Source organism: Pseudopipra pipra, chromosome 6 (genome assembly GCF_036250125.1).
Source record: "Pseudopipra pipra isolate bDixPip1 chromosome 6, bDixPip1.hap1, whole genome shotgun sequence".
Lineage (NCBI taxonomy): Eukaryota > Metazoa > Chordata > Aves > Passeriformes > Pipridae > Pseudopipra > Pseudopipra pipra.
The window spans coordinates 44,550,908-44,578,750 of record NC_087554.1 but is presented as its reverse complement, the minus strand read 5'-3'; the positions used below and the strand labels follow the sequence as shown (position 1 = coordinate 44,578,750).

The window sequence follows — 27,843 nt, the reverse complement described above, 5'->3', positions numbered from 1 at the left end:
CGCGGTGCCTCGCGCCCCCCCCCCCCCCGCGCGCTCCCCCGCTCGCCGGCCGTTCGCGCAGCGCTCGGCTCGCGCTATATAAAGGGGCGAGGCGGCAGCGCGGCGGCTGCAGCCCCGGGGCCGCGAGCGAGCCCGGCACAGGCCGCGGGGCCGCCCCTCAGCCGGGGCGGGACGCGCGGGCGTTGGGGGGACGCAGCCGGGCAGGTTTATTGTTTTAGGGGCGACTCCCCCCCCGCGGTTGGGGGCGTCCCGGGGGGCTCGGGACATGGCGAGCTCGACTAACACAAACCCCGTGGTAAGGACCGGGTCGGGGGGCGAGGGGGGCCCCGGGGGCAGCGCGGGCGGAGGGGGCCTGCGGGGCCCGCCGCCCCCCTCCCCTGCGCTCCCTTCCCCTCCCGCCGCCCGCCTCGGGCGGTCCCGGCCCCCGGCGGGCAGGGGTGGCGGGGGGCGCGGGGCAGCCTCGCCCCCGCGGCGGAGCCAACTTGTGGCGCCCGGCGGCGGGCAGAGAGCGGCGGCGGGAGCGGGGCGGTGGGAGCGGGGGCGCGGGGCGGAGGCCCGGGGACGGCCCCGCGGGGAGGCCGGGGGTCTGGCGGGCAGGGGAAGGGAAGGAAGGGAAGGGCCGGCGGGCGGGGGGCGCCGCCGGCGGGAGCCGCCCGGCGAAGGGACGAGAGCCGGAGGAGCGCGGGCGCTGCCGCCCGCCCCAAGGCGAGGGGAAGGGGCGCCCGAGCCAGGTTTCGGTTTTGTGGTGTCGGTGGCGGGGAAGCCCGCCCGGGCTCCGCTGGAGCCATTTTATGTTGCTTTGTACGAAGGAGACGATGGTTGAAAAGCACTTATCCCAGCCCGGCCGGATCGGCTAAGCCGAGCGAAAAGCCCTCAACTCCCCTTTGGCGAGCGAGGCAGTATTTATTTTAAAAAGAGAGAAAAAAAAAAAAAAAAGCCCCAGACCTGTCCCCCCCCCGTTCCCTTCTCGTGCTTTCTGCACCTTGGCGGGTGGCTCGCTGCTGCACTTGTACTCACAGAGGTTTTGCAACAAGCAGTCCCACAGCCCTGCGCTGCCACCGAGCCCCCCCGGCCGCCGCTCCGCTCCCCGGCGCGCCCCCGGCCGCGACCCCCGCCCCGAAGCGCTGGAGGAGACAAACCCGGCGTCCCGGCGGCGGGCTCGGCCCCCTTGTTTGTGGCTCTCAGATCCATCATGGCTTCCCCCTGCCTTTCTGCCTCCCTGCTCCTTGTGTTCCTCCTCCCTGTGGCTGCCCTGTTTATATAGAGCTATTGCCGCTCTCTAATATAGACTCTGCTAGGATGGGAAGGTGCTTTCCAGCCCCACGTCACCGCCTCTCCATTTAAACACCACATCAGCCTTTAAATAGGGAGCGAGCCGCGGAGCGCGGGCTGGGAGGTGCATGCGTCCGCGGCGGAGGCTGTGAGACGGGCGGCTTGTCCCTCGGATCCCAAACGGCCTTTTCCACCGCTTTCTTTTCCCTCCGCGCCGCTCGAGCCCGTCGTTACCGGCCTGCGGGGCGGTGGTGCTTTCTGCCGGCTCCGGCGCGGGCGGGGGTGTATCCCAGCCGGTGTAAATGGGCTTTCCTTTGCTTTTACGCATTGTACAAAGACAGTTTTCATCCCCTCCTGCATTTGAATATGTTTACCTTTTTCTTTTTTTTTTTTTCCCCATTTTCTTCTTTGTTCGTTTTTGAGTTTTAGTGGGTTTTTTGATTTTTTTTTTTTTTTTTTGTGATTATTTTTTTTGTCAGTAGCACACAGCCTGCACACGTTCCTGTGCTCCTGTAAGGTCTTCGAAGTAGCTTTTCTGCTGCGTGGGGAAAGTAGTGTTTAAACGGTTCTTACCCAGTATATCAAGGAGAGATGTAGTACTTACTTTATGGCACTTTGCCAAGGTCTGACTATAGCTGTCATCCTAAAAGTGATGTTAATATTAGTTTTGTGTATGGATCATGGGCTCCTGTTACTCAGTGATTTATGTGTGTTTCTGGTGACTAAGATGTACTAATATTTTATTACAGTCCAGGCAGAGTAGAGGTTTTAGAATTTTCACTAACACTTTGTTTCATTACAATATATACTGCAGAATACTGCAGAATATTATACAAAAGAAAATGCAAAGCATCCTAATTTTCTTTTCCAAATCTGAAGTTTTACAGACTTGCCTGTGAGTGAGGGTCATGCAACTGCAAAGAAACATCTTTTCTTTGATATTTTGTCAGATTTTGTATCAGAAAATTTTAGGAAAGTAGTCAGCTGTTACACAGATGATGTGTAAGATGCATACTGAATGTGTGTGATCTGAATCTGTTATTTGTCCTTCTGTTTATAAGCTTCTGGCTTTTTTATTGCAAGAAAGGGATCTATTTCTGTGTAGTAAATGAGAGGGTTTGCTTCTCTTTCTTGATCAAGTTAGTACTCAATAGCAAAAAATATATATGTTGCATAATCTCCAGAGTACTTGTAAATATCTTTGACTCAACAATTTACTAAGACTTGCTTTCTCTCCGCTGTATTTCTGTACCGGCCTAAGTTCTGTAAAGTTCTCTTGAAAGGTGTCAGTGTTTGAACATTGTGTTTGGATTAGCAAAAGCCAAGCTTAAAATGAGCCTGCTTCAGTTAGGTATGCTTTAGGCTAATTTTCAGTTAAGTACTAAAACCTTGCAATGGTGCTTGATCAACTTTGTCAAATTCAGGTCTCGTTCAATAGCAGAGATCACACTGCTTACCCAAGGGTTGCCAAAGATGAATGGGAACATTTTGAAATGCTGCAACCAGGTGGCTTTAGGAAGCTGGACTTGGAGCCTAATATGTCAGTAGCATTGCGTAAGCATCCAGGCAAATTTGAATTGCTAGAAATCTGTTCTCCCTAATAAAGGACAAGTATAAATGTAAACATTTATATGCAGTATCAGATTTTGCAGGTGACAAAGGAAATTTTTTTGTAGAAGTCCGTGACAACGTAAAAAAAGCTCAGATTGTAGTGCTTGCTTTGTAGATATATACTTCTTTCTGTGCACATCTTTTATCTAATTGTGACAAGTTACCTTTACAGTGTGCTCTTCTAGCTGCATATGGCCAGCTTACAGCAGTAACTACATGGCTGGTAGGAGGATTAGCAGTGTTTCAGAGAGAGCTGCAGAAGCAACCAGGAGCAAACTGCTGTCAAATGCACAAAGCATGCTGTGGCATATCTCTCCATAACATGTTGGTGATTGGAAACCCAAACTGCTGAAATCCCGAGTGTTGTGATAATAATTACAAAGAATTGCTGTTTTTGTACCCTTGAAATGGAAGGAATGTAGGAAGTGTAAGCCCCCGAAGGCATGTGGTGTTTCTTAAAATAGCTTGCTCCTCAGTTTGGAGTGTGTGTGCATGTGTAGCAGTCTCACCATACTCAGAGTTTTCTTTACAAGATGCATAAGGAAAGTGAAATATAATCATTTCCTTATGTTCCCAGAGGGGGAAATACTAGATTTCAGATCTCTTCTATGTGTTTGTGGTTGTATCTAATAAATCAGGAATTTTAATTGTTGTCTTTTATCTGTAGTAAGTGTTTGGAATAGTGTTTATTGAAGAGTGATTTGAGTATTTTGCTCTTAAAAGAGCTTGAAGTTTACAGCAATGTACTCCTTACGAGGGAGGCACTTTAATATAAACCAGATGAAAACATGATTAATTTAATAGCAATCTTTAAAGTCTCCATTTGTTCTCATTGCTTTCTCTGACTGAATGCAGAAATTTATTGGAAAGCTCACCTGCTATCCCATCTTTAGACTTATTCAGGAATTGTATTACCATGTTTATTTTTTTAGTAAGCAGTGTATGAAAATAATTTTGTCATCCAACTCCAGAGTCTTAGATGGCTTATATAAACAGCTTGAGCATCATATAAATAATGCTTAAAGCCAACACTTAGCATATATCTAAAACAATACAGTGTGCTTCCTTTTAAAGACTGGAGCTTAAGGCTGTTTTGTAATTTTACTGGGTATGCCTATTGAGGTAGGAAAAGAGCGTTCTGTGATACTCTTCAAAATTCCACTGTGAATGTCTCTTTAAGGCATTACTGCTCCCACTGTGGAAGATGTTGCATCCACCTGGGCTGGATGCTCAGTTGGAGTGTACAAAAGAGAATGTTTTCAACCAGACAGGATTTTTCTGGGTATTATATGAATGTGTAAAGATAAAATCAGACACTGTTTCATTATAAGTGTGCAGATACTTTCTTCTCCCTTCCTTTCCTTCTAATCATGTAGCCATGAGTGTGTCATGTGATCAGAGTAGCATCTGAAAATTCTGAACCGCGTTTAGATCCAGTGCACTGTGTGGCTAATGCAGAGAAGTACATGCCTGTACAAACTGCTTGCAGGCTTGTTAACATGCATGGCTCTTGACTCACTGCACCCCCGCAGGACTGTCGTGTTTTGTTTACCTGCTTGCTTTGGCTGCTGGAAGTAGTGGAGAAGGATGCTGTGTCAACAATGGCAGAGTGAACACCTGTGCTCTTAACCTGCCTCTCTGCTGTCTTGCTAAGCTAACACCGAACACTAGAAACCCCTATCTGCTTGAATTTGTTTTTTCTCTTATTACACAGGGAATAAAAGAAATTCCCAAACAGATTGTTGGGCTGTAGAGTCAATTTGTTGTATCTGAATGTTGATATCTTTCTTATGAGGCTTTACAGACTCAGGAGGCTTTGTGAATAAACCTTACAAAAATGCCTGACTGTGGAGAATAGGAGGAGGTATCTACTGGTGGTAATTATTAGGGCCTGTTTGTGTAAAATCTGTTTTGTTGGAAAAGTGGACCTAATAGGTGATTTAAGGAGAAAAGGATTAAAGGAGAAAATGTGGTCTGCATCCTGCAGGAATTTTTATTGTGATTTCAGGCATACAGGTATTTCTCTTGACTTAAGTAAAGTAACTCATGTGCCCGAGGTTAAGCATGTTTATTTGCAGAGTGCGGTTTTGGCATTAAGAAACAGATGCTTTTAATATAATAAGGAGCAATATATGGAATAGGTTAAGTAGTATTTCTGTGCTAGTTGAATCGCATAAGCTTTATGCAATTTGTTTAATTATAGAAATAATAGGACTTAATGTTATTAAGTAGAACGTCTTTTTGCATCTGTTATGAATTAAATCCAAGTGGAAAAATAATCCTGTTAATGGTGCTTGGTATTTCTAAGTTACTCACTACACAGATTTAAAATATTAGCACTCAAGAGTAGTCTGGCTTTGGAAGTCTGTTTCAATGTCTATAAGCACATTTAATGCAGTATTTGAAGCCTGGATAAGTAAGCATACAGTATGGCATGTTTTGTCTCTTTTGGAGCAATTAAGTTTTGGACATAGGTGCTGTAGATGTACAAAAGTAATTGTAAAGGATGGCAAACTTACACTGTTATTTGAAGCCTGAATTTATTTTTTTTTCGAGTGACAAGTAACAGAAGGATGAATTCTAGCATTTCAGTTACTTGATTTGCAGCAGCATGTTTTAAAGCTTCAAAGTGATCAGTAGCATAGAGTGGTATGTTGAGTTTTGTTGAGTTTTTTTCTTTTTCTGTGGTGTTTTTTTGGGGGGAGGGGGTGATGGTTTGTAAGAAAAATCACTTGAGCGTGCCCCTATGAAGAGTTTGTTTTAAACAGTAAGGGCGTAATGCACTAAGCAGCCATCACACTGCTTAGTTCCAGATTTCAATTATGTTTTTTTATTCCCTTGTAATCTCAATGCATTTCTTTGAAGTTTTTTTGATTTTGTTTTTGGTTTCTTTCACACATGATAAAGTAAAGATATTCAACTTCTTTTTTGTGCTTATTGGCCATTCAGCTTTTTGTGGACTAGTAAATCATGTGCTGCTATTCTCCTTGCATTATTGTGTAACTTAGGCATAGCATCTCCGTAATGTGTGCAGTATAATCTTGGGCATGTCTGCAACAAATTCAACACTTCTGGAATGCATTAAGCAACTATACATGCATAAAATAAATGTTTCAAGTGCATGCAGTAAATCTGTGTAGTTCCAGCACCTCTGCACTAACTGCTTGATGCAGATTTCCCATGTGTGCGTTGGAGGCACAGCTTTCTTGGGGTGCCAAACCCACTGCACCAGTACAGGATGATTGTTTTGCATGTATACAACGTATCTGATGTGTGTGGCATCATTAGGGATTTAAGGAAGCATCATAAGGAAGTTAGGGAATGGGGTTGAGGAGGTGAGGGATGAGGAGAAAGTTGTAGCTACTTTCAGATCGTTTTAAAATTGGTGTATGCCCAGCCCAAGAAGCAGCCTTTATCAGTGACATATATATGGTTCACAGGCTACAGATTGATCAACCCTACTTTAGAGCTCATAGTGCTACCTTGCAATTATGTAGCACAGGTATTTAAACCGAGCCAAAATCCCATTGAGGTTCTTACATAGGAAGAGACATCTAGTTGTACTGTTTAAAAGGTACAGCACGTGCACAATACAATTTTTGTATGGTCCTATGAATTAAATTTTGAGCTTTAATTGATAAGTTTAAGTGTTTACATTCTCTATTTTAAATGGTACCTTCATTTTAAAATTCACAAAATGGCTGAAGTTGGAAGGGACCTTTGGAGGCCTTCTTGCAACCTCCCTACACAAGCAGAGCCTCCTAGAGCCGATTGCCCAGAACAATGTCCAGGTGGCTTTTGAGTATATCCAGGAATGGAGGCACCAGAACTTCTTTTGGCAACTTACAGTGAACTGATAACTCACTTTATCTTTGATAGTTTAGGCATGAAATCAGTGTAATAGAATAATAATGTATTTGTAGTGCTTTCCCATGAAAACCTTGTAATATAAAAGCATAACTACTGATTGAAAACAGAAATCTGTCTAGCCTAATATCCTGTCTGCAAGAGTTTTTGTAAACAGATGTGTAAGGAAGAACAGAATATGCACGTGAATGCTTCCAGTTTTTTGGGCCTTCAGTGGTTTTCAGCTCAAGATCATCCTGAGCCATATTTGGTACCTGTTAAACTAGCAAGCGCTAACAAGTTTTTTGTCTGTATTTGTCTTAATATGTTTTTGAACTCTTAATGTTCTTTGATGTATTTTGCACACATGCAAGTATTTTTGCATATTCAGTATCTACATTTGCAAGCAGAAAACAAATTGACTGAATGGAAAACAATCTTCTCTGTTTTGAATTATATTCCTCATGGCTTGATAACACTTGTGCTGTAGTTATATCACAAGAGGTCATAAGTAGTCCCTTCCATTTTCACCTTGTTTGAGCTGTTCTTGCTTATTTATACCTCTTTGAATATTTTAGTCACTTGAAAAGATGCAGTGTATTCTGTAATGCAGTTTTCAGAATTTTTTTATGTGAGGAAATCTTATTTTAAAGTCATAAATTTCTTTCAAAACAGTGCTGACTAGTTATTTTTTTTTAAAGCCTAAATTGTACAGGTCTGTTATTGAAGATGTCATCAATGATGTCAGAGAAGTTTTTCTGGATGAAGGAGTGGATGAACAGGTTCTTATGGAACTCAAAACTGTAAGTTGCAACTTTAAAGTTCTTTTAAATAGACTAATACAGCAGTTAGTTTCCAAATCTGGTTACTGTTGTACACAGTAGAAATACTAGTTTTTAGTTAGTTAAGCATTGTATTAATCTGCATATCTGTAGTCCCTTATCATTTGAATTACACTGCCGTATAGAGAGGTTTGCTCACCTTGTTTACTTTCCCTAATCTGACAACAGCAGGCACCTGAATTCAGTGTTATTTTGGTCCCCAAAACATTGTATCTTTAAAAAAGGGGAAGATGTTTATTTTAGAGACAGACAGCTCTTAATGTTTCTCTGCAGGGAAAAAAAAATGGTCTGCTCTGCTTGATGGTTTTGTCTTTCTGAAGAAGAAGAGTTGCATTGTTGGATGCGTTGTCAGATTTTTGCATGTATGGTTTGTGGTTTGCAGAAATCTTGTCTTTTGGCAGGTGGTACATAATAAATCACATTGTATTCATCACACTTTTGTCAAGCTCTTGGATTCAGAATTTTTACACAGAGTGAGGTTGAGCTGTTTTCAAGAGTCCAAAATAAAGGCAGAATGTTAAACCTGAGCTGATGGGTCTTCTGTGGCTTTCTTCAAATTCTTTCTGAGTGAAAGAAGCCATTCGAAGGGGAAGAGAAAAGACAGGGGGAAAGCCAAAACAAAACCAACCAACCAAAAGAAATAAAGCAAAAGGAAACTGGGAAAGTAGGTCCTGTTTGTCTCAGCTTCTTCAGAGAGTGTAGTGTCCCACACTCACAGTATTTTTGAAGTATTAAAAAATGGATGGAAAAGGAAACAAATTTTGAATTTGCCTAGACAGAAACAGGTAAAGAGTTCTTTCCCATGAGACCATGACCTGTCTTGGTGGAAGTGCAGTGAGCGCTATAAAAAAGCACTTTGGTTTTTGTGACACAGCTGTGTTCAGCAAATGATGTCAGAAAAGACTGAGGAAAGAGACAAGAAGGAAAATGAAGTATTGAAGGGGAAGGGAGCCCTAAGCAGACTTAAGTCATGAGTCCTAGGTGCCTGTAGTCTTTTTGACTCTGATGTATTAGAAATACTTGCATTGCTGTCTTTTCGCAAGAACTGCTTTTTTGCATCTGTGACTGTCCTTTGGAGACACATCAGCTGACATAAAGAACTGTAGGGCTGGAGAAACTGAATTTGATACTGTGGTAGAAACTGTGTAAATGCTTGTAGAGAGGCAGTATCTTAGGTATGCTGGTAGTTTCTGTTGAAATGTGTTACAAGGCAGTAGTTTTTAAGCAGCTTTTATTGACGAGTTCCAAGAAGAAATGTCTTGAGGAAAGCTGTAATAAAGGAATTATTTTTGTGATTATAGAGGTAAGAAAGAATGTAGGGAAGTGGAAAACTTGAAGGCTTATTTAAAGTTACCAGTTTATCTCTATTCGTGCTTCTATTAGAGTTGTTATGAATCTTCCACACATGGAAAAATAGAGAATATAAAAGCTTGAGCTTGGACTGACAGGAAATATTTAACTCCTTTTCTTAAAACATTACCTCTGTGGAGTTACCTCTCCAGTCTATATTTGCCTAAAGGCTTTTTGAACTAAGTAGACTGCACAAAATAAACAGTGAAAACAAAATCAATTCTGGATTACTGTCATTATGTTGTTACAAATCCCATTGAGTAAAAATTGTACACAGATAGTTCTCTTTCCTTTTCCAAACTAGCTGTGGGAGAACAAGCTGATGCAGTCCAAGGCTGTAGATGGCTTCCATTCAGAAGAGCAGCAGCTTTTATTGCAGGTGCAACAGCAACAACAGCAGCAGCAGCAACAGCAGCATCATCACCACCACCATCACACACAACCTCAGCCACAGCAAACTGTGCAGCAGCAATCTCAGCCACAACAGGTCCTTATTCCAGCATCTCAGCAAGGTCAGACTTAATCTCTAAACTCTCTGGCAAAAGATTCTGAAGTTAGTCCAACTCCTTAACATATTCTAAATCTAGGACAGGATGGAAACCTTTTAGTCTTTCTATTTGCCTCTATTTAATGGGTCAAGAGAGCTGTCTTGGTAAAAAGTATTTTGGTATTTGGTTTAAGTAATATTCTTTAGAAGATTTTGGAAAAGCTGAATTTTCTTGGTCTCCTACAACATAACATATTTTGAGAACACATGACTTTGAAAATTCCATTATCAGCTCTAAGTTCAAGCCAATATACTTGTGCAGTTGGCAGTTTAGTCATGAGGTAAAAAAGTCATTAGGAGCAAATTATTTCAAAAAAACCATTGTCAAGCATAACTCAATACTAGGACATGAAAAATGCTTGTATAATAGTCTGAGAATATATATATAAATATATGTAGGTATTTTTGTGGTCTTAGAAGATTGCACGTTGTGTAGATGTGGGTGTTCAAGGTGTATTTTAGGTAGCCATAACAATAAATATTGTTTCTTGTAATTACTGGCCTGCGTATTCCTCATTAATAATTTAAGGAAATTTTTTTCAGCAATTGTAATTTTATTTTAAATATAAGAAATATTACTGGATTTAACTGTATATATACTGAGTAAACAAATCTGCCACCTATGAAAGGCTTAATTGAGTTTTTCAGTGCATTAAGTTTATGGCATAAAATATTTATCTGTGGTAGTCAGACTTCAGTCTTTTTATCAGATTTCATGGATCAGAGAACCTATGTTGTCATAGCACAAAAGATAGATATGAGTTGATTTCCCACCCTGCCCCTCCAAAAACCAGCCAAAACCCAACCACCATATATTCAGCACAGAATACAACTAATGTGACTAGAACTGGTTTTTGTGGCATTTTTTTACCATGGTGTGGGGTTTTTTTGTGGTTGGTTTTGGGCACTTCTTTGGTTTTTTTGGGGAAAAGGGGTTGATATCTTGTTTTCTTCTTATAGTACTTTGTGTTTTGGCTACACATGAATCAGTTTTTAATGTTGGGATAAAATTAATTTTGAGATTAAGGCCCCTAAATAAATACCTGCGGTTCCAAGGGCTCCGGGAGAGGAGAGTGGCAGAGCCTGAGTGAGCTGCTCACCGCTCCCTCTGGTGGCCCCTTCGCGGAGGAGCTGCGATTTTGCCAACCTAGGTTCCCTCCACTGACCAGGGGTCCCCCGTGCTCTTGGGGTTTTTCTTAGAGTACAGTGAGGTCCTACCTATAGTAACACACTTAAAGCCAATTTATTGTTGCCAAACGTTGTGGCTTACAAAGAAGTGACAGTGTGGAGGCTAAATGAAATTAGGATATCAGAGCACTTTAATCACAGACATGCAGTTTTATGAATTACTTGACTTCCCTGTTCCATGGTGGAAATGGTACTTCCTCTCATGACCTGGTGCAGTCACAGGGAGAGATCAGAATGATCAATATGGTGATTCCTGCTGTCCTTTGTGTGGTCCTGGCACAGATTCATGAGATTTCATTAAGCTCTTTTGCCCTCCTTGGGTTCCCTGAAACTTGGAGAGATGCCCTCAGATCTTGGTGCAGCGTTGCAGGGCTTTCCACCCCAGAATCTTTTCCAGAAACTCTGTTACCCCTAGTATTCTTAAGTGTCCTTTGTTAGGGGTTTGGATGGAGAATAGCTTGTCAAATTACTGTGCCGTTTTTTACTTTACTGTCACAGCTAATAGCAGTGGCAACCTACTTGTTCCATAGGCTTAGGCACTTGTTTTTCTGGATGATCAACAGATTGTTTATATAGTTTAGCTGTCTGTTTCCCTTAGCACACCAAAACTGCTTTGTTGTGTGGGACAGGTAGTTGATTGCATTTCATCTGCTTCTGCTACACGAAGACAGTGAAAATCATGAGCTAACAGCTATGCTAACTGCTTGTAACTCAAGCTAGCTGCAGCATCCTGTTACTCTTCGTCTTACAACAGTCCTCGCTTAAGCCTGTTTTAAGAGTTAACTATTTTCAGTTGATGTTTTTGAAGAACTGTGATACTGGACATCATCAAGTTTATCAACATTTCACTAATATCTTTAATTTCAGGAATACATTTTATATCTTACTTTACTTAGATTCAGAGTAGGTAACTGAAGCCCTTGAAATAAGATCTGTAAAGGCAAAGTAGTCATATCACTTCTCAGACCTGCTGTTATATATTGTCTCGAGAGTAAAAATAAGATCAGAGATTGCTTAGTAGTTGTTTTCGTGATGGATGTTTGGGTGATGTTCTTTCTAAGTTACTCTGGCTTGGATGTTATTTTGGGCATACACTGTATTTTTCATTAAACACTGTTTTTTGTTTCCAGCACCTCAGCAGCAGGTTATTGTGCCAGATTCCAAGCTGATACCACACATGAATGCATCAGGCATGGTAAGAAAAGCAGAAGTTTATACAGGCATACACTGTCATTTTGTAAGTTTTTTTGAGTAAATAATAAACATGAATCTGGTATTGGTCATCAGATGCTTAAAAGTAATTTAAGACACGCTGCCAAAGCTGTCTGCCATCTTTGAGTTTTGTGGCTGCACTTACAGTCTGGGATCAGTAGTAGTCCATGATGTCAGTTCTGATAACAAATCTAGGACTTACCTTGATCCTGTGCTTTAACCAAAACTTTTTTTTTTTAAATCAGAAATTGGAGTACTGTTGGTATACGTGATGATATGCTCTTATAACAACACACCACCACTAACTGATGCAAGCATACCATACGTGCTAGATGCAGGAAAAACCATTGACTACTCTGAAACTTAAGTTTATCTCAAGTGAGATATGATTTAGCATTTCACATAGATCTTTGCTGGTCACATTAATTTGATTCACTAATTTTGTGACAGTATATAAAGCTGAGTCTGGTCATTTACCCTTTTCTTGCAGTTTATATCTCTAGAGGTTAATTTTAATTATCTTCTCTTGCTTTAAATTCCCTGGCTTAATTAAAAGAAAAATAAATTGTTTGCAAAGCCATAAGAAGAACAGCTAATATAAGTTAAATATGTGTGTTAAGACTAGAATTCATTCCATTCTTTCCAGTTCTGTACTGGAAGCCCATGAAACAAAATTTCATGATGCAATAAGTTTTCAAGTGCAACAGCTTGCTTAGCATTCACTTCTTCGTTATCTGCTGATCTTGCTACAGAAGAGAACCTGAACTTTGTTACTTGAATAGCCTGATGTACCTCGAGGCTGAGAGCACATAAACATTCATGTTTTTCTTTTCTGTTTTACAACCGTTACAATGGGATTTGTAACTTTTTAAGTCCAACAGTAAAATACTTTTTTTCCTGTCTCAATTAGATCTTGTTGAGGGGTATTGCAAAAATAAGTATGCCAAGCTTTTTAAACTCTACTGCTGTCAAAATGTGGATGAATTGTAGACCACAGGGGACTCCTGTTCAGCAAATGGTCACAATAATTTTGGAAATATTATTTGTGTTTATTAGAAACACTTAAGTTGATATAAAAGAGTGGATCTGACAGACTGTGAATATCTTGGAAGGCAGAGAATAATGAGAGTTTATTTATCTGTCTTTGTCTGGGATGGAGGATGCATAGAAGCACACTTCAGTTTTGCTTGGTAATCTCTAATTTTGGCAGTTGTAACTACTATATTGACCGGCCAGTATGGGAAGATCCTGTTTCTTGTAAACAGGAAGTATGCACTCTGCCTAGTAATAAAGTTTAAATCCTTTCAGTAGCAAAGAGTAATCAGCCATGGTTCTCTTATAAAGGGAGGCTTTTCCACAGGCAGCTGAAGTTAGACCCTTGAAATGGAGAGGCCTCTGGAGAAGTCCATTGCTCTCTGCGAGTTAAGGGCTTAAAGCAGATTGTTGTGTTTGGAGCTCCCATAATTGTGTTGGAATTCAGTACCCTTGCAGGTTCAAATCATGACCCATTGAAAGTCTTTCACTTTCTCTTCGAATCAGCTGTCTTGAGAGAAAAGTTAGTCATTCTGTGAACAGTCAATACACAGTATGCATGTATTCACTCAAAGGAGCTGTGTTATGTGGACTTGAAGTGCAAATCACTTACAGAATGAAGAAAAGTGCAAACCTGATTACTACTCCCTGTGAAAATATGACAGGTGAACGTAATTATTGCTTCACTATCTTACGTTTCTTCAGATTTTTAGGCCCATACCCTTGGCTGCGCTGAAAAAGTGTAACTAAAATTGCCACATGAGCCATGCAGTGTTGTACTGTATTAGTACATTAGCAGAGAAGGCAGAGGAGAAGAAAAAAAAAATCTGCTGAGCTCGCAGATAAAACAAGAAACCACATGGAGTTAGGGTTAGGGTGTGATACTTAGTGATTTTTTTTTTTTTTTTCAGCCTTCCTCCTATTAACAAAGAAGGAAAATAATTTTTATAATTAGTATAATGTATGCCAGAAACTGGCAGGCAAAGATTGTAAACAGCAATAAAAAGGTACGGGCAGTACGTTGTGAGATGAAACATTGGCAATAATGTTTGTGGTTAAAAAGCTTTTCTGGTATTTCAGAGTGCTGCAGCTACAGCAGCTACATTGGCTCTCCCTGCTGGTGTTACTCCAGTTCAGCAGATACTTACAAATTCAGGTAAGACTGAGAACAAACAATAGTTTAGAGAGTGCTTGGGAGGGAGAAAATCTGAGATTTACTTTCTGTTATTTACTGTTAAAAAGCAGAATCGAGGAATCCACCCTTATAGTAGTGGTAGTCCCATCTTTCAGATATACTTAACTATTTCAGTAAATGGAGCTTGACATTTTGCTCTGGAGGGAGAACAGGAAATCTGTCTCTGAGGGAAATGTATAATGTTCAAGATTATGTAATTTAATTTCCTTTCTTATTCCACCTTTCTCATTAGAAATGTGAAAAACTAATGTTGGAATGTATCTTAGCTCTTGCTTTTCAGAATTGCAGGCTATTCTCAAAGGTGTGTATGTCTTGGATGTATTTTGTGAAGTGATGAAGGGTAATAAAGCTAAAAGATAATGAAAGGAAATCAAGTACAGGTATTATGGGAGCAGAAAGGAAAAGTGGACAAGAAGTGTAAGGATAGATTTTTTTTTTTTTCCCAAAAAACAACTGCACATTAATACTGCAAAGAAAGTGATACACAGAGTAATTTTTTGAAATGTAATTGGAAGGAAAAAATTCTGAGGAAAGGACATCATCTTACAGGACCCTGGAAATATCTTGGTGTTAGCAGTGGATAGAATTTTTGCATTGTGAATACCTATGTATTCCTATTTTTGTTTGATTTGTCTTTCTAGCTGTAAAATCTACCTTTTGAAACATGAGGTATGTATACAGGTGGGAGCTTTAAAAATGCTATGTTAAAGGATTAGGCTGTGACTTGCAAAAGTAAATGCATTTTTGGATTGCATACCTCATGATCATATTTAGATGGTAAACAACCCTTTTCTTTGTTTCTGGCACAGTTACTATAGCATAGTATCTTTTCACTGATGAAAGCGAAGCATTTTAATGTTTCTCTCTTTTAATTGTCATTGATATTCTTCCAGGAATCAAGCTTCTAGACGAAGATCATTTAAAAAGTGAACTTGTACATTTGATTAATTTGATATTTTACTACAGGTCAGATCCTCCAAGTAGTTAGAACTGCAAATGGAGCTCAGTATATAATTCAACCACAGCAGCCAGTTGTTCTGCAGCAGCAGGTCATACCACAAATGCAGCCTGGGGGAGTACAAGCACCTGTTATTCAGCAGGTAAAGGAAAATTTTTGAATAGGTACAGTTGAAAGAAAAAACCATAGTAGTAATTACTAAAAAGGCTTGCATTTTTATGAGCAAATTGAAATAGAACACAGTCAGAAATGGTATATCAAAAAAAAAAAAGTGTGGTGTGGAGTTTCTTTGTGTTTGGTTGGTTGTTTTTAACTGACTCATTTTGAAATGTTGTTTTCAATGTCACTTTTATTCTTGCCATATACTGACTGGCTGCAGTTTAAAATTTCTCTTGGGCATCTTCTGATGACAATAATTATATTGTGTGCATAATCCTAGTCTACGTACTGTATGTTAAAATGTGATTATTGGTTAAAATTATTTCAAGTCCCATAGCACACAGAAGAAAATACCTAAATTCACACCTTCATGCCCCTTGGTTATTTTAGTAGTGAATACAGTGTGTTTTACAAGGATTTTTGTTCAATTACAAGGACAACTGTGTGTCCAGACTGTAAAAGTATTGAATTTAGCATAGTGTCACAGTTCTGCAGTTTCAGCATGAATAACAATTTGTAGGGAATTTAAAGTTATATTTTTTTTATAAAGAATGTTTTTTAAAATGATCTTTCACCTGAATAAAGACGTTCCTCTGCTGTGCTTGGAAATCTGTGGTAGTAGTGGTAGTGTTTTACAATGGATAGACAGTAGGTTTTCTCAAATTTATCAGTGCAAAATTTAGGAAATGAACACCTACTAGTGAAGAAGGGTATGTGATTATAATTTAAACTATGTATCTGATATAGGTGGAATATTTGTAACTTTTTTCTAATTAGTGCAAGTCAAATGGATATGCCTTGATTGTTTGAGTAAGTGATGTGGTCGTCTGTCATGTTAGCAGCCACAGTACTTGCAATGATATTCCATCAGGTTTTGGCTCCTCTCCCTGGAGGGATTTCCCAGCAGACAGGAGTGATTATTCAGCCTCAGCAGATCCTGTTTACAGGAAATAAAACACAAGTCATACCTACAACAGTGGCTGCTCCTACACCAGCTCAAGCACAGATACCTGCAGCTGGTCAGCAGCAACCACAGCAACAACAGGCACAACCACAAGCACCACTTGTTCTCCAAGTTGATGGAGCAGGGGACACATCATCTGAAGAAGAAGAAGATGAGGAAGAAGACTATGATGATGATGAAGAGGAAGACAAAGAAAAAGATGGAGGCGAAGATGGCCAAGTTGAAGAGGTAAACTGTTATTTCAGAAGACTGGGGCACAGTTGTTTCATTTAAATTTTTTTGTCAACATTTTAAAGAAAAATGTTTCAAATAATACTATATTTCAATACTTTTGAGAATATAACTGTTATCCTTGTACTTAAGGTTCATTATTTCCTATGTTGAAGTTGTGGAAGTGGTGTGTATTAGTAAAGCACCTTGAAATGCAGCTGAGGAAGGCAGGGGGGACTGTGAGCCGTCATGGATGCCATTTTGAAAACTTTATCAGTAATATTTTTTCATTTCATGGAGAGGGCAGTCATGGAAGTATGAAACCTGCATGAGCAAAGAGAAATAGTCAACTCCACTTGAGACTGAGTGCATAAAAAGGCAAGGTGTTAAGAAGATTGACAAAAAAGGGAGCATGTATTTAGTTCACTGAGGGGACCAACAAATACGGTCTGACTTGCATCTCACTGGCTATTCCATTGCATTCTGTTACACTAGAACAAACTTGACAACTCAAATTTGATTATAATGCGCCTACTAGAAACACATCTGACCTTGATTTAATAAAATCAGTAGATAGGAAAAGGAATGAATTGTTGCATTCTTAATATATGCTTAATTTAGACTTCGAATTTGCTTGGTTATGGACTTCAGCCAGTGGTTCTTAAAAAGTGTGTTGCACCAAAAAGCTCCACAAGAATAAGAAATCTTAAAAAAAGGGGTAGGGGACAGGTGGCAGGTACTAGTAAGTTAAAAGTACTGATATTTAATCTCTGATAGGAAGCTTGGCACTCCCTAAATCTGTCTCTAAAATACATTTTGAACTGTCAGATTTCTTCCAGAGTTTTCTACAACTTTTCCAATGATTTTTAGATTCCATTTAAAATGCCAATATGAGCAGTATTTCACAGTAACCCATGCAGGATACTCAGGTCAAACTTGTAAATTTATCGAGGAGTTAAATCAGGTTTTCTGTAGTATATTTACAGTGGCGTCTTAACACTGTTGGGTTCACACCGCTTTTCCATTATATTGATCAGCATTGATGTCAGTTTGAATGTTTTAAAAGTTGCCTTAGAGGTCATCATGCTTAAATAGGTGTTCTTTAACACTTAATGCTAGCATTCTTGAGGAAATTTTTTTATATGCCAAGACTTCATTATCAGCGTGCCAGAGATCTGTTATTTTTGCTTCCTTTGCTCATCAGCAGCTACTTTGTGTGGACTGGTTACTTAAAGCTTTTGAAGTCAGTTAAGCATAGCATTACTTTGAAAGGAATTAGGACCTCTAGTACACTTTCTCTCACTAGTATCTCCTCTGTTTAGCTTATGTACTTGGGAGTAGGTGGGGAAGATGAGGATTGTACAGCAGACTTATTGCTCTACATTTAGTAGAGGTTGTTTTAGCTTTTGAAGTGTTTGTTATTGACATGGGATGAAAAAATCTTGCTAAATTTCTGCCGGAACAGTGTGTTAGCAGAAAGAAAAAAATAAAATTAATTTTTAAGGACATGAAAATACATTCTAGAAGGTGTGGAGAAGTTATTTTTCTGTGTGTCTATACAAGATCATATTAAAGCATTCCCCCCCCGTGAAAATTTCCTGTGTATGTTGAAGTCTGTTTTCATTTGTGGTACATCAATTTCATTTGTGGTACACAAATGTGAATAAGCCATGGAGTTTTTATTTTTAAGGGCATGTAGAGAGTGATGTGACTAACATCACCTTTCCACTGCTTAGATGCTTTAGGAAAATAAAAATCTGCATATTTTTGTGAAGAAATTTTGCAAACATCAGGAGCAAGAATTATTGTGACAGAAGGCTGCAGTGCTCAGAATCTGGCCTGGACACTGGAGTTTCAGACTAAAACTGGTCATCTTCTTAGGAATAAGGATAGGAAGGAAATGTATGTACCTCAGCACTCTACTAGAAAGCCTAATATTCCCAACCTCAGATGCATATTAGGTCCTGTAGTTCATAGACATGACTGTAGCCTCATGTAAGTAATCATCTAATAGCTCTGTAATCAAAGTAGGAGCTCTAATCTTGCTAAACATCCTAACTTTTTGCATGTGTTTGTTTCAGGAGCCTCTGAACAGTGAAGATGATGTGAGTGATGAGGATGGACAAGAACTGTTCGATACAGAAAATGTTGTTGTGTGCCAGTATGATAAGGTAATCTTTACAAAACAGAATCCAAGAGTTCTACTTTCTCTGTTCTTCCTATCAAGTAATAATTTTTTAAGTAGTATCTTTGTGACTGTTAAGTACAGGTAGATCTGTAAAGATTATAATATGATTGGAAAGAATTACTGTTTTTAAAACAAGTTTATGTGGCGTATTTGTACTAAACTTGGTAATGAGTAAAGCTTGGAAAAATTTGGCTGCATTTTATTTTTCTTCATCATGTCTTTTTGTGCCCCTTAATGAAAAGGAAAGGCCTCTGGGCTCAGGAGAGATGAACTGTTATAACTTTGTACATTTATTGTGGCTATGAATAGAAAAAGTAGCATTAGGATTTAGACTTCTGGAAAACTGTTCCTTGATCACCAAAAATCCCTCTTCTGGATGAGAGAGTAGTTACCAGAGGAGAATGTTCTTTCTGTGTTATGCATTGTGCTATACAAAATGGCAATACGGAATGTTTGTGCTTGTTTTGCTTTGAATTCTGCTGAAGTGTCTTGCCTCCTCTGGAATTAGTAAATTCTTGCATGTTTTCCCTGGAATATACAAGGATTCATCTGTGCCTGGAATTTTTTAAAGTGTGTCTAGAGGATATCAGATACCTTTTGGCTGAGGTAATATGCAGAAAGATTATTCAGTGTGGATTTTCTTTCTTTTCCTATGCTAGATTAATGGGACTATGATAAATAAGGATCCTTTTTAAAGCAGAAAAAAGACCGTAAGCCTGTTGAATAAAAACTCCTATGTTTTAAAGAATGACTGTGTTAGAAAATCTTCAGTTATACCCAAATTCTGCTTAGACTTGCTATCAGATTGAACCGAGAATTGAAGACACAGAAAAGTGGTATCAGTATCTACATCCCAGCCATCTGTTTCCTCCAGACTGTAATCCAAAACTGTTTGGTTTGAGGCAATTTGTAAGGATAGTGAGGGATCTCAGAATAGCAGTCAGGAAAGCTTGTTGGGAGCTGCTGAAGCTGAGTGACAGGAACTACTCTGAAATCCTCACCCTCTTAAAAGAATGGGAACTCAGTAGGGGATAGTGTCCATCATTAACCTCCAGTGCCACATGCTCTGAAAGGACTTCATCTCTTATCAAGCAATCATTGATTTGTTTGTCTCTAAACTATACAGGATCAGCTCAGATCTGAGCAGAGATCCCTCCTGCCCAGCATCCTGAATCAGCTGATAGTGGATGCCTCTGGAACTATAAGATAAGGGCAGAGAGGTAGCAATGCTCATGTAGAGAGCATTTTACCGTCCTTCTGTAAACTGTCTCTTGAGAAAGAAATAGTGGCGTCTTATCAATGACCAGCGGAGAATTTTTTCCTTTATTTGTCAAGAAATTATTTTGATTATGTTTGAATCCTTGAAAACTTTCTTATGACAAGAAGTTTCATACATGCATGGTGTGATGTGTGAAGAATCACGTAGTTTTTAAACCTGTTAGTTTCATATAATACCTCTTAGTTCTAAACAGTGTTGCCTTTTTGTTTTCTTGGTGTCGTTTATGGTATTGCAGACCATCATAACCCTCCTCAGTCATCTCTTTGAAATCAGAGCTACACTTTGTTTTGTTATTTGTACAGGTGTTCAAACATTTAATTGTTCTTACTTTCATTCTCCAGATGTGTTTTATTTTTCTGTATCTTATTTGGTAAGGGTAGATAAGGTTGAGGGACGATCAGAGCTATTAATAACACAGGTGAACCTTCCATTTATCAAGTGGTGCCTCAATGTTCTGCAATAATTCATGTATGCTTTTGGCCCTGCTGAACACAGAGCTGATATTCTCATGGAAAAGTCTTAGAACATTGGGATCTCATATCTGACTTAATTGTTAACTCAAACCCATCATTTTTATTGTCCATGTAAATTGAAATAATTTTTTTCCCTTGTTACTGCCTTCATGTACATTGAATGCCACCACTGTTTTATTACATGAGTAAGGACAGTAACATTGTTCTGCAGCTCTTCAGTAACTGTTCTTTTGTATCATCAATGACCTTTTGTCATTTTCCAGATGCTTAGTGAATTCTTAAACTGCAGACTCCAGCCAGCACAAACTTTTGCTGAAATGATCTCATTTCACTGTAAAAACAATGTTCTTACCCTCGTTTTTTCATTTTTATTCAGTTATTTATCCATCTGAGGATCTTCCTTCTTACCTCATGGCATCTAGAGGGCTTCTGGTGAGGGTTTTTTGTTGAATGCCATTCGGTAGAGCAAATAGCATATATAAGCCAGACCTTTCCTTGTTCATTTATTTGCTGACTTTTGCCACTGACTTCTTTTTTTTACTTTTTTTTATCTTAAAGTGAGAACAGACCAAGCAGTATTACTAATAATTAATTGAGTGATATGGTCATATCTGTGCTGGTACTACTTTACTTTTCCTACAACGCTAAGAGTAGATGGGGAGACTTCTTATGCTTAATGAAAATTGCAGAAGGATTTTCTGGTTTTATACCTTTTGTAAAACTTTCTTAACTCTTTCTAGACAGGCTTAATTACATTTTTGTTTTGTCTGTGAAAGTTTATTGTAATCTTTCCTCTTTCGGACAGCATTTCAGCTTTGTTAAAGTTCTTTGAGTATCTTGTACTGTTACTTAATTGTACTGGAGATCTTTTGCTCTTTCTGATGACATTTTTGGTAGATGACAAGTATTTGTCTGCTCTAGTCTTACAGTATGTGATGGTTTTTTTGTTTTGTTGGTTTTTTTAATTTTTTTCCCCCAAAAGTTTACTCCTTGAACTTTAGACTGAATTTTGTTCAACTTCCTTTAGTTTTAAATTAAACCTATAGGTTGGACATCAGGAGGAATTTCTTCACAGAAGGGGTTGGTAAACATTGGAATGGGGTTTTTTTGGTTTTTTTCTGTCCTAGTATTTCCTGGGCTGTTGCAATTAGTTGAAGTCATCTCCCAGCTTAATCTTACAAACTTGTTTTAAACAAAGCCTTAAAGGGGCCAATATTTTAACTGGAAAGACTATAGCTTAAAGCTGAAGCTTCAGGCCTCATTCCCAATACTGGAGATACTACTTTTCCCATTGATTCTTTACAATGAGAATTGGAATGTAAATCATGGAACAGACTCGCTGTTAAAGAGTGATTTTACAATATAACACTGCTATGTATAGAATCATAGAATTGCTTAGGTTGAAAAGACCTCTAAGGTCATAAAGTCCAACTGTTAACCCAGCACTGCCAAGTCCACCACTGAAGCATGTCCCTAAGTGCCATATTTACATGTCTTTTAAATCCCTCCAGGAATGGTGACTTAACCATTTCCTGGGGCAATGTTCCATGTTCCAATGTTTGACAATGGTTTTTGTGGAGTTTTTCCTAATATCCAGTCTAAACCTCCCCTGAAGCAACTTGAGGCCATTTTCTCTTGGCCTATCACTTGTTACGTGGGGGAAGAGACCCTCACCTTGTTTTGTACCATAGAGATTTTCAGACTAAAAACCTTGTAAATAATCCACTTACCTTTTAACCAAAACTTAACTTTCAGAAATCCAGAGTCAAACGCTTCAGATTAGAAGTGGAATGTTTAAGTAGGCCTGCTATCTATATATACATAACCTAAACTAGTTTTCATGCAGAATAGAAGTTAGGTAAGAGGTACAAATAATGAAACTTAGTGTTTTAGCCTTTCAGGGCTGTTTTAAAACATCAGTCTTTTTGTTACAGTGGTTGAAATAAGGATTTCTAGCTTTCAAGTAGAGTTTCATGGCTGTTGTAATCAAAGATAATCAAATTAAAGCATCAGAGGTGGATATATCTTTATTCTTCTTTTCCAGCAACCTGTAAAAATGTGCTTTATGCTTTGGATTTTGAAGTGTCTCTGTGCTTGCATGATTTTGTGACAGTTACTGCCACTGATTAAAAAAACAAAACCAGAAAACACTGATATATGCATAATTAGGTTTTGTTTTTCATACCTAAGTGCACAATTGATTTTCAACATATTTACAGTAACTTAGTAATGTATGTATAATAGTTATTCCATCTTTTCCCACCCTTATAATTATACATTATTACCCATTTCTGATGCAGAGTAATAGTTCAACTTTTTCCATCTGTTTTTAGATTCACAGAAGTAAAAACAAATGGAAATTTCATCTCAAAGATGGCATCATGAATCTTAATGGAAGAGATTATGTATTTTCCAAAGCCATTGGGGATGCAGAATGGTGAAGTTTTAAAAGACAAAACAAAACAAAAGAACTCCCTGTAAAAGGAAAAAAATCAAAAGCAGGAAAGGCTGAGACTTGGATGTGTACTCCAATCAAAATGTGTGTCTGCACATCGGAAATAAACAAAAGTATTGGAACAAAGGTAAAATGTGGCAACAAAGACACTACTTCAGATGAGCAAGCCATGGACTGTAGCAGCTATAGCATTGTCTGGGAGCTGGTTTTGTGTGTTAGGAATACCTTAATTATCAATTCTACATACAGGTACCTACAGCTGGTATTTAGCATGTAAGGCTTTGTCCCCCTCCCCCTTGATTTCAGATTTTAAAATACTTCTTCCACTGATTGAAGGAACTATTCCCTTTAATAGATTATTAATCTGAAAATGCTTATTGTGTGTACAAATCTTTGCTTTGAACACTTCCTTTTGGTAGTGAGGATGGTCAGAATGTTACTTAAACTGCGTGCAAGCTTTGTACAGAAGGGTAAGACTTAAGGTGTTAAATTTTAAATAACTTGTATAAGGAAAATATTTTTAATTCTGATATGCTCATTAATTATTATATCTATTTGTTGTTTTCAATGCAGTTCCCCATAAACAGGCTGTTGTTCCTAGCAGTTACAAAATGGTAAAATGATCACTTATATTTCAAAATTATTTTAATTTCATGCGATAGATTTTTAGGGCTTCATTTTTCAATTTCTAGGCACCTGTAGGTCCTCCCTGATGAAAGATTGCTTAACTTGTTAATGATATGCTGTTTGGTGGTGGTTCAGCATCACTGAACTGAAACAAATAACACAGTTTCCATTGATTCTTTTTTTTAATTATTTTTTTTCTTAGAAAGGGTTTGGAGACTTTTTGAATCAAGTGTAGGTAATGCCATAATAGATCCATTCCTTTATCTTCTTACTATGTGTGTAGTCCACACATCCACAAATAATTCAACAGACCACAGGAATGACTAAATTTTTGATATAGAAAATTGTATAAAAATTCTAACTTCCTGGCTGCAACTCTTAATCAAGGATCTGCTTTACTAAAAAGTATAGCCAAAAGTTACCTGCCGCAGTTAATCTCTCTAAAGTTTCCAGATGGCATGTAATTTCATGAAGAGAGCTGCACAGCTTTGAGAACACAAATTTTGTTAGAGTATCTTTAGACTGTCTTGGTAACAGAAAATCAAGCGGTCGGATGCACTAAACCTTGTGTAGTCACTTTTTCACTTGCCTTTTTTATTATTGTTTGTTTGGTTGTTTCGGTTTCGTTTTGTTTGTTTTTTTTTTAATTTGTGAAAAGCAATGAAGTTGTTCCTCCCCTCCTTCCCTTCCTCTCCTCAGAAGGTGAACAACTTGTCTTTGTGCATAGGTCATTCTTGCAAACCCTGCTTTTACAAATGCAGTTACTTTTGAAAAAGGAGAGGGAATGGGCATTATACTTCAGAAACTCACCATTTCAAAAACAATTTTGTGTTTCATTGGGTGCTTGGAAAAGATTATGAAAAAAGAACATAGCAAAGAAATTTTCAGTAAATTAGGGAAGACTTTGAGAAGCAGACATGAATTCTGATTTTTACTTGAGAATGAAACTTCTGAATCATTTAATGAAGTCACAAGCATATTTTAGCAGTATGTAACTTTTATTCACTCTTATTTATTTACCTCCAAGTGCATTTGTAGTCTCAATAGTACATAGAAAAATCACAACAAATTGTAAAGAGGTTCTTTTGCTGTGATTTTGTACACCTGTATTCTCATTGATACAGACTGAAACTGCCTGTAGGCTATGTCTAGAGCCATGTGGTTGTTAGAAAGTCATCTACGTTCATAAGCTTTATGACAAGTTAATTGATGATTCTTCTAATTAATTCTTTATTAGTGGAATCATCATTTAGAGTGCATTTTTAGCTTGAGGCTTCAAGGTATCTCAAACTGATCAGTGTTTGCTTTCTTCTGAACAAAGCAGATATTTTATTTTTTTTACCACTGTTGACACTTCTATGTACAACTGCAAGGAAATCAATAATATACCAACTAATTCCTTCTCTCACCTTTTCCATGTCTGTTACCAGTAAGTCTTAAGTAGCGGACTTCAGAAAAATTCCCATAATGCTGCACAGCCAAACCAATCAAAGGAAAAAATATCCTTTTAGTTATAGATTCCTTTTTGTACTACTGGAACCCAGATCAATTGTACAACACTTTGTTTTCATACGTTTTAATTATATTTTTCACCCACATACATATGCTAGAAACTGCATCGCCTTTCTATTTATTTTTAAGGGGTAGCTGAACTTTAAAGGTAATTAAGCTTAGTCTGTTCTGAAGGATGTTAGAAGCTTTCTGAACTTGCACAGTCTCTTGCAAGCTAATTGTATGGTATGCTTTTCAGATAAGTTTTGTCTTCAAATACAAATATCTGTGAAGTTTTGGGAAAGCCAGTCAGACCATGCACATACCAATCTGTGCTCTTATCGCTACATCAAGTGTTCCTTTTTTTAAATCAAAAAGCATGTTTAATTTCATTTTATTGTAGCAGCTTGCTGTAAGAATGTAGTTTGCTTAATTTTATTATTGTACTTGAATTTTTAATCATGGTTTTAACAATATAACTGAACAGACCATTTCATTAGGTTCAAAAGAGACCATTCCTTTCAGAGGGCAAGGGATTCTCATGTTCATAGTTATTAAATGAATTTTTCCCCCTTTTAGAAATAGCTTTTTTGTTGTTGTTGTTGGGGTTTTTTCAATTTAAATAGTTCAGTATTAATGGAAACAATTAATGGTTTCAAGAGGACTTATGTTAAAATTTGCACAGATAATGGAGCACCTTTTTATGATAGAAAAAAATGGGGAAAGATAATTTCATAATTATAACCATGATGGCTGGTGGAAACTTGTAGAGCAACTGGGCAAAATTGAGTCTTGTGCCTTTTCAGTTTGCAGAATACCTGTTTTGCCAGTATGACAATACTTTTTTTGATTCCTGAGAGAGTAAATTTCCTGCAGTGCTTCAATCAGAAAAGCAACTTTTTTGCTCTAGTTCTGTTGGGTTTTAGTGTGTGCAATTATTTAAAAACATCTAAGTGGAAGACAAATTGAAATATGTTTTCTTTTAAGAAGATAATAGAGAATTTAGTCACATAAGGAACTTTATATTGGACTATTTAAATAAAATATGTTTTTATTCCCCCTCAGTTGCTGGATAGCGACAAGATTTCTTTGAGGCTTCATACTCCTTGTTTCCTGCATTGTACTCACAAGTTGCATTTGAACATTATTAAGTTTCCAAAACACTGTTTAAAGTGATAATTGTGGTCCGAATTTATTTCCAAGAATGATATGTGATTCTGAAGCACATTTTCTAGAAGAGAGCAAAAAACATGTTGTGTCACGTAACAGATTTTTTATAAATGTTTTCTTATCTCTCTGCTGCACAATTAGGAGTGTTAAAGTAAACTTCATTGAGTCTGTGAAAATAATTCCACCACTTGACAGTTAGCAGTAATTATGTCACCACATAACACTACCAGAGTAAAGTTTCTTAATTTCAGTGAAGGAGTTAGAGACCTTGTTAACTAAAGTTCATATTGATTCAGTCTCTTCAATTTGTAAAAGCTCCTTTAAAAACCATAAAGCCCCTCAAAATTTCCCCCAATGCAAAAGCTTCCTACTAGAATGCAATAAGATGTCCAGGAAGTGAACAATGGTTTTACGGTAACACACGCTGGATTGATACTGGGCTGCCTTACACAGCATTGTGGAGTTTACTGTGTGCCATCCCACCCCACCCACACCCCCCTGACTGAGATTAGAGTTCTTCTCAGACTTTGAGATCAGTGACTATACACGATGAAGAAACTTGCATATTGTTCTGTATTGGTGTCTGGCATTTAAAGTCTCGTTTTTCCCATTGCTGTGATTGGTTGGGAAATATGTAAAAACCAGTACATTGGTTTCCATGTTGTCTACTTTTTTCAGGCAGTTCATGCAGTGTGTTTTTTAATTATTATTTGGTGGATTAGACGTTGTGAAACAAAAGGAGCTTTTTTAAACAGGAAGAACTACCTTGGGTTAGCTGTATGTACAGTCATCCAATGAGACATGTTCCAGAGTGCATAGGGTACCGGTAGATTATGGAGAGGGGGACTATCCTTTTTTGCTGTTCTGAGCTACTATTGTCAACTGCTGTTGTACATATACTGTTATGTGTAAGGGGGTAAATATATTTATTATGTTTGTAAAATTCATTCTGTACAATTGCAGATCAAGGTTGCTCCTCTGTGATATACAGGATATTATGTTTCAAAGGCCATGCTTGGAATACGATTAGAGAACTTAGTATTTTGATGTACTAAGACCTATTTTAAGTTTAATATTTTGCCTTTGCAAAAACTTTAATTAAAGATGTTATTTAAAAATGTTTGCCACTTCATTTACTATCTTGCATATGCATTTGTTTCGTATATAAGGCTTATGACTACTGCATAGTAATACTGAAGGTTCTGAATTGATTTTCATCTCATGCAGGTAATTTCACTGTCACCTACTTCTTGAATTTACCTTGCAGACTTTCCATTTAATGTCATCACAATGTTATAGAAAAAATTCACAGTTTAATCTTGAGGCCAGACTTGTGTATTTGTTTCAGTATTTTCTCCCTGTGGTAACTTGAGTGTTAAGTGTTGAGATGAGACTGATTGAACCAACGTGGTGTTAGGGCCAATGGTATCCTGGGGTGCATCAGGAAGAGTGTGGTCAGCAGGTCCAGGGATGTGATCCTCCCCTTCTGCATGGCCCTAGTGAGGCCACATCTGTAGTATTGTGTTCAATTCTGGTCTCCACAGTTCAAGGAAGACAAAGAGCTACTGGAGAGGATCCAGTGGAGGCCACAAAGATGATTCGGCGTCTGGATCATCTCTCTCTTGAGAAGAGACTGAGGGAGTGGGACCTGTTCAGTCCAGAGAGGAGAAAACGGAGAAAGGTGTCGCATTAATGCATACAAATATCTCAAAAGCTGGTGCCAGGAGGATGGTGCCAGACTCTTCTAGATGGTGCCCAGTGACAGGAACAAGGA

At 38.4% G+C, this 27,843-nt stretch overlaps 1 protein-coding gene across 1 annotated transcript; it reads left to right on the top strand.

The window, feature by feature from the left end:
* The first annotated feature begins 32 nt into the window (after nt 1–32).
* On the top strand, nt 33–27,187 carry GTF2A1 (general transcription factor IIA subunit 1). The gene is made up of 9 exons (XM_064658904.1): nt 33–295; nt 7,431–7,532; nt 9,226–9,433; nt 11,787–11,851; nt 13,981–14,056; nt 15,062–15,195; nt 16,084–16,404; nt 18,468–18,557; nt 22,660–27,187. The coding sequence occupies exons 1-9, from the start codon at nt 266–268 to the stop codon at nt 22,765–22,767; spliced, it is 1,134 nt and encodes a 377-aa protein (XP_064514974.1). The 5' UTR covers nt 33–265; the 3' UTR covers nt 22,768–27,187.
* The last annotated feature ends 656 nt before the right edge of the window (nt 27,188–27,843 follow it).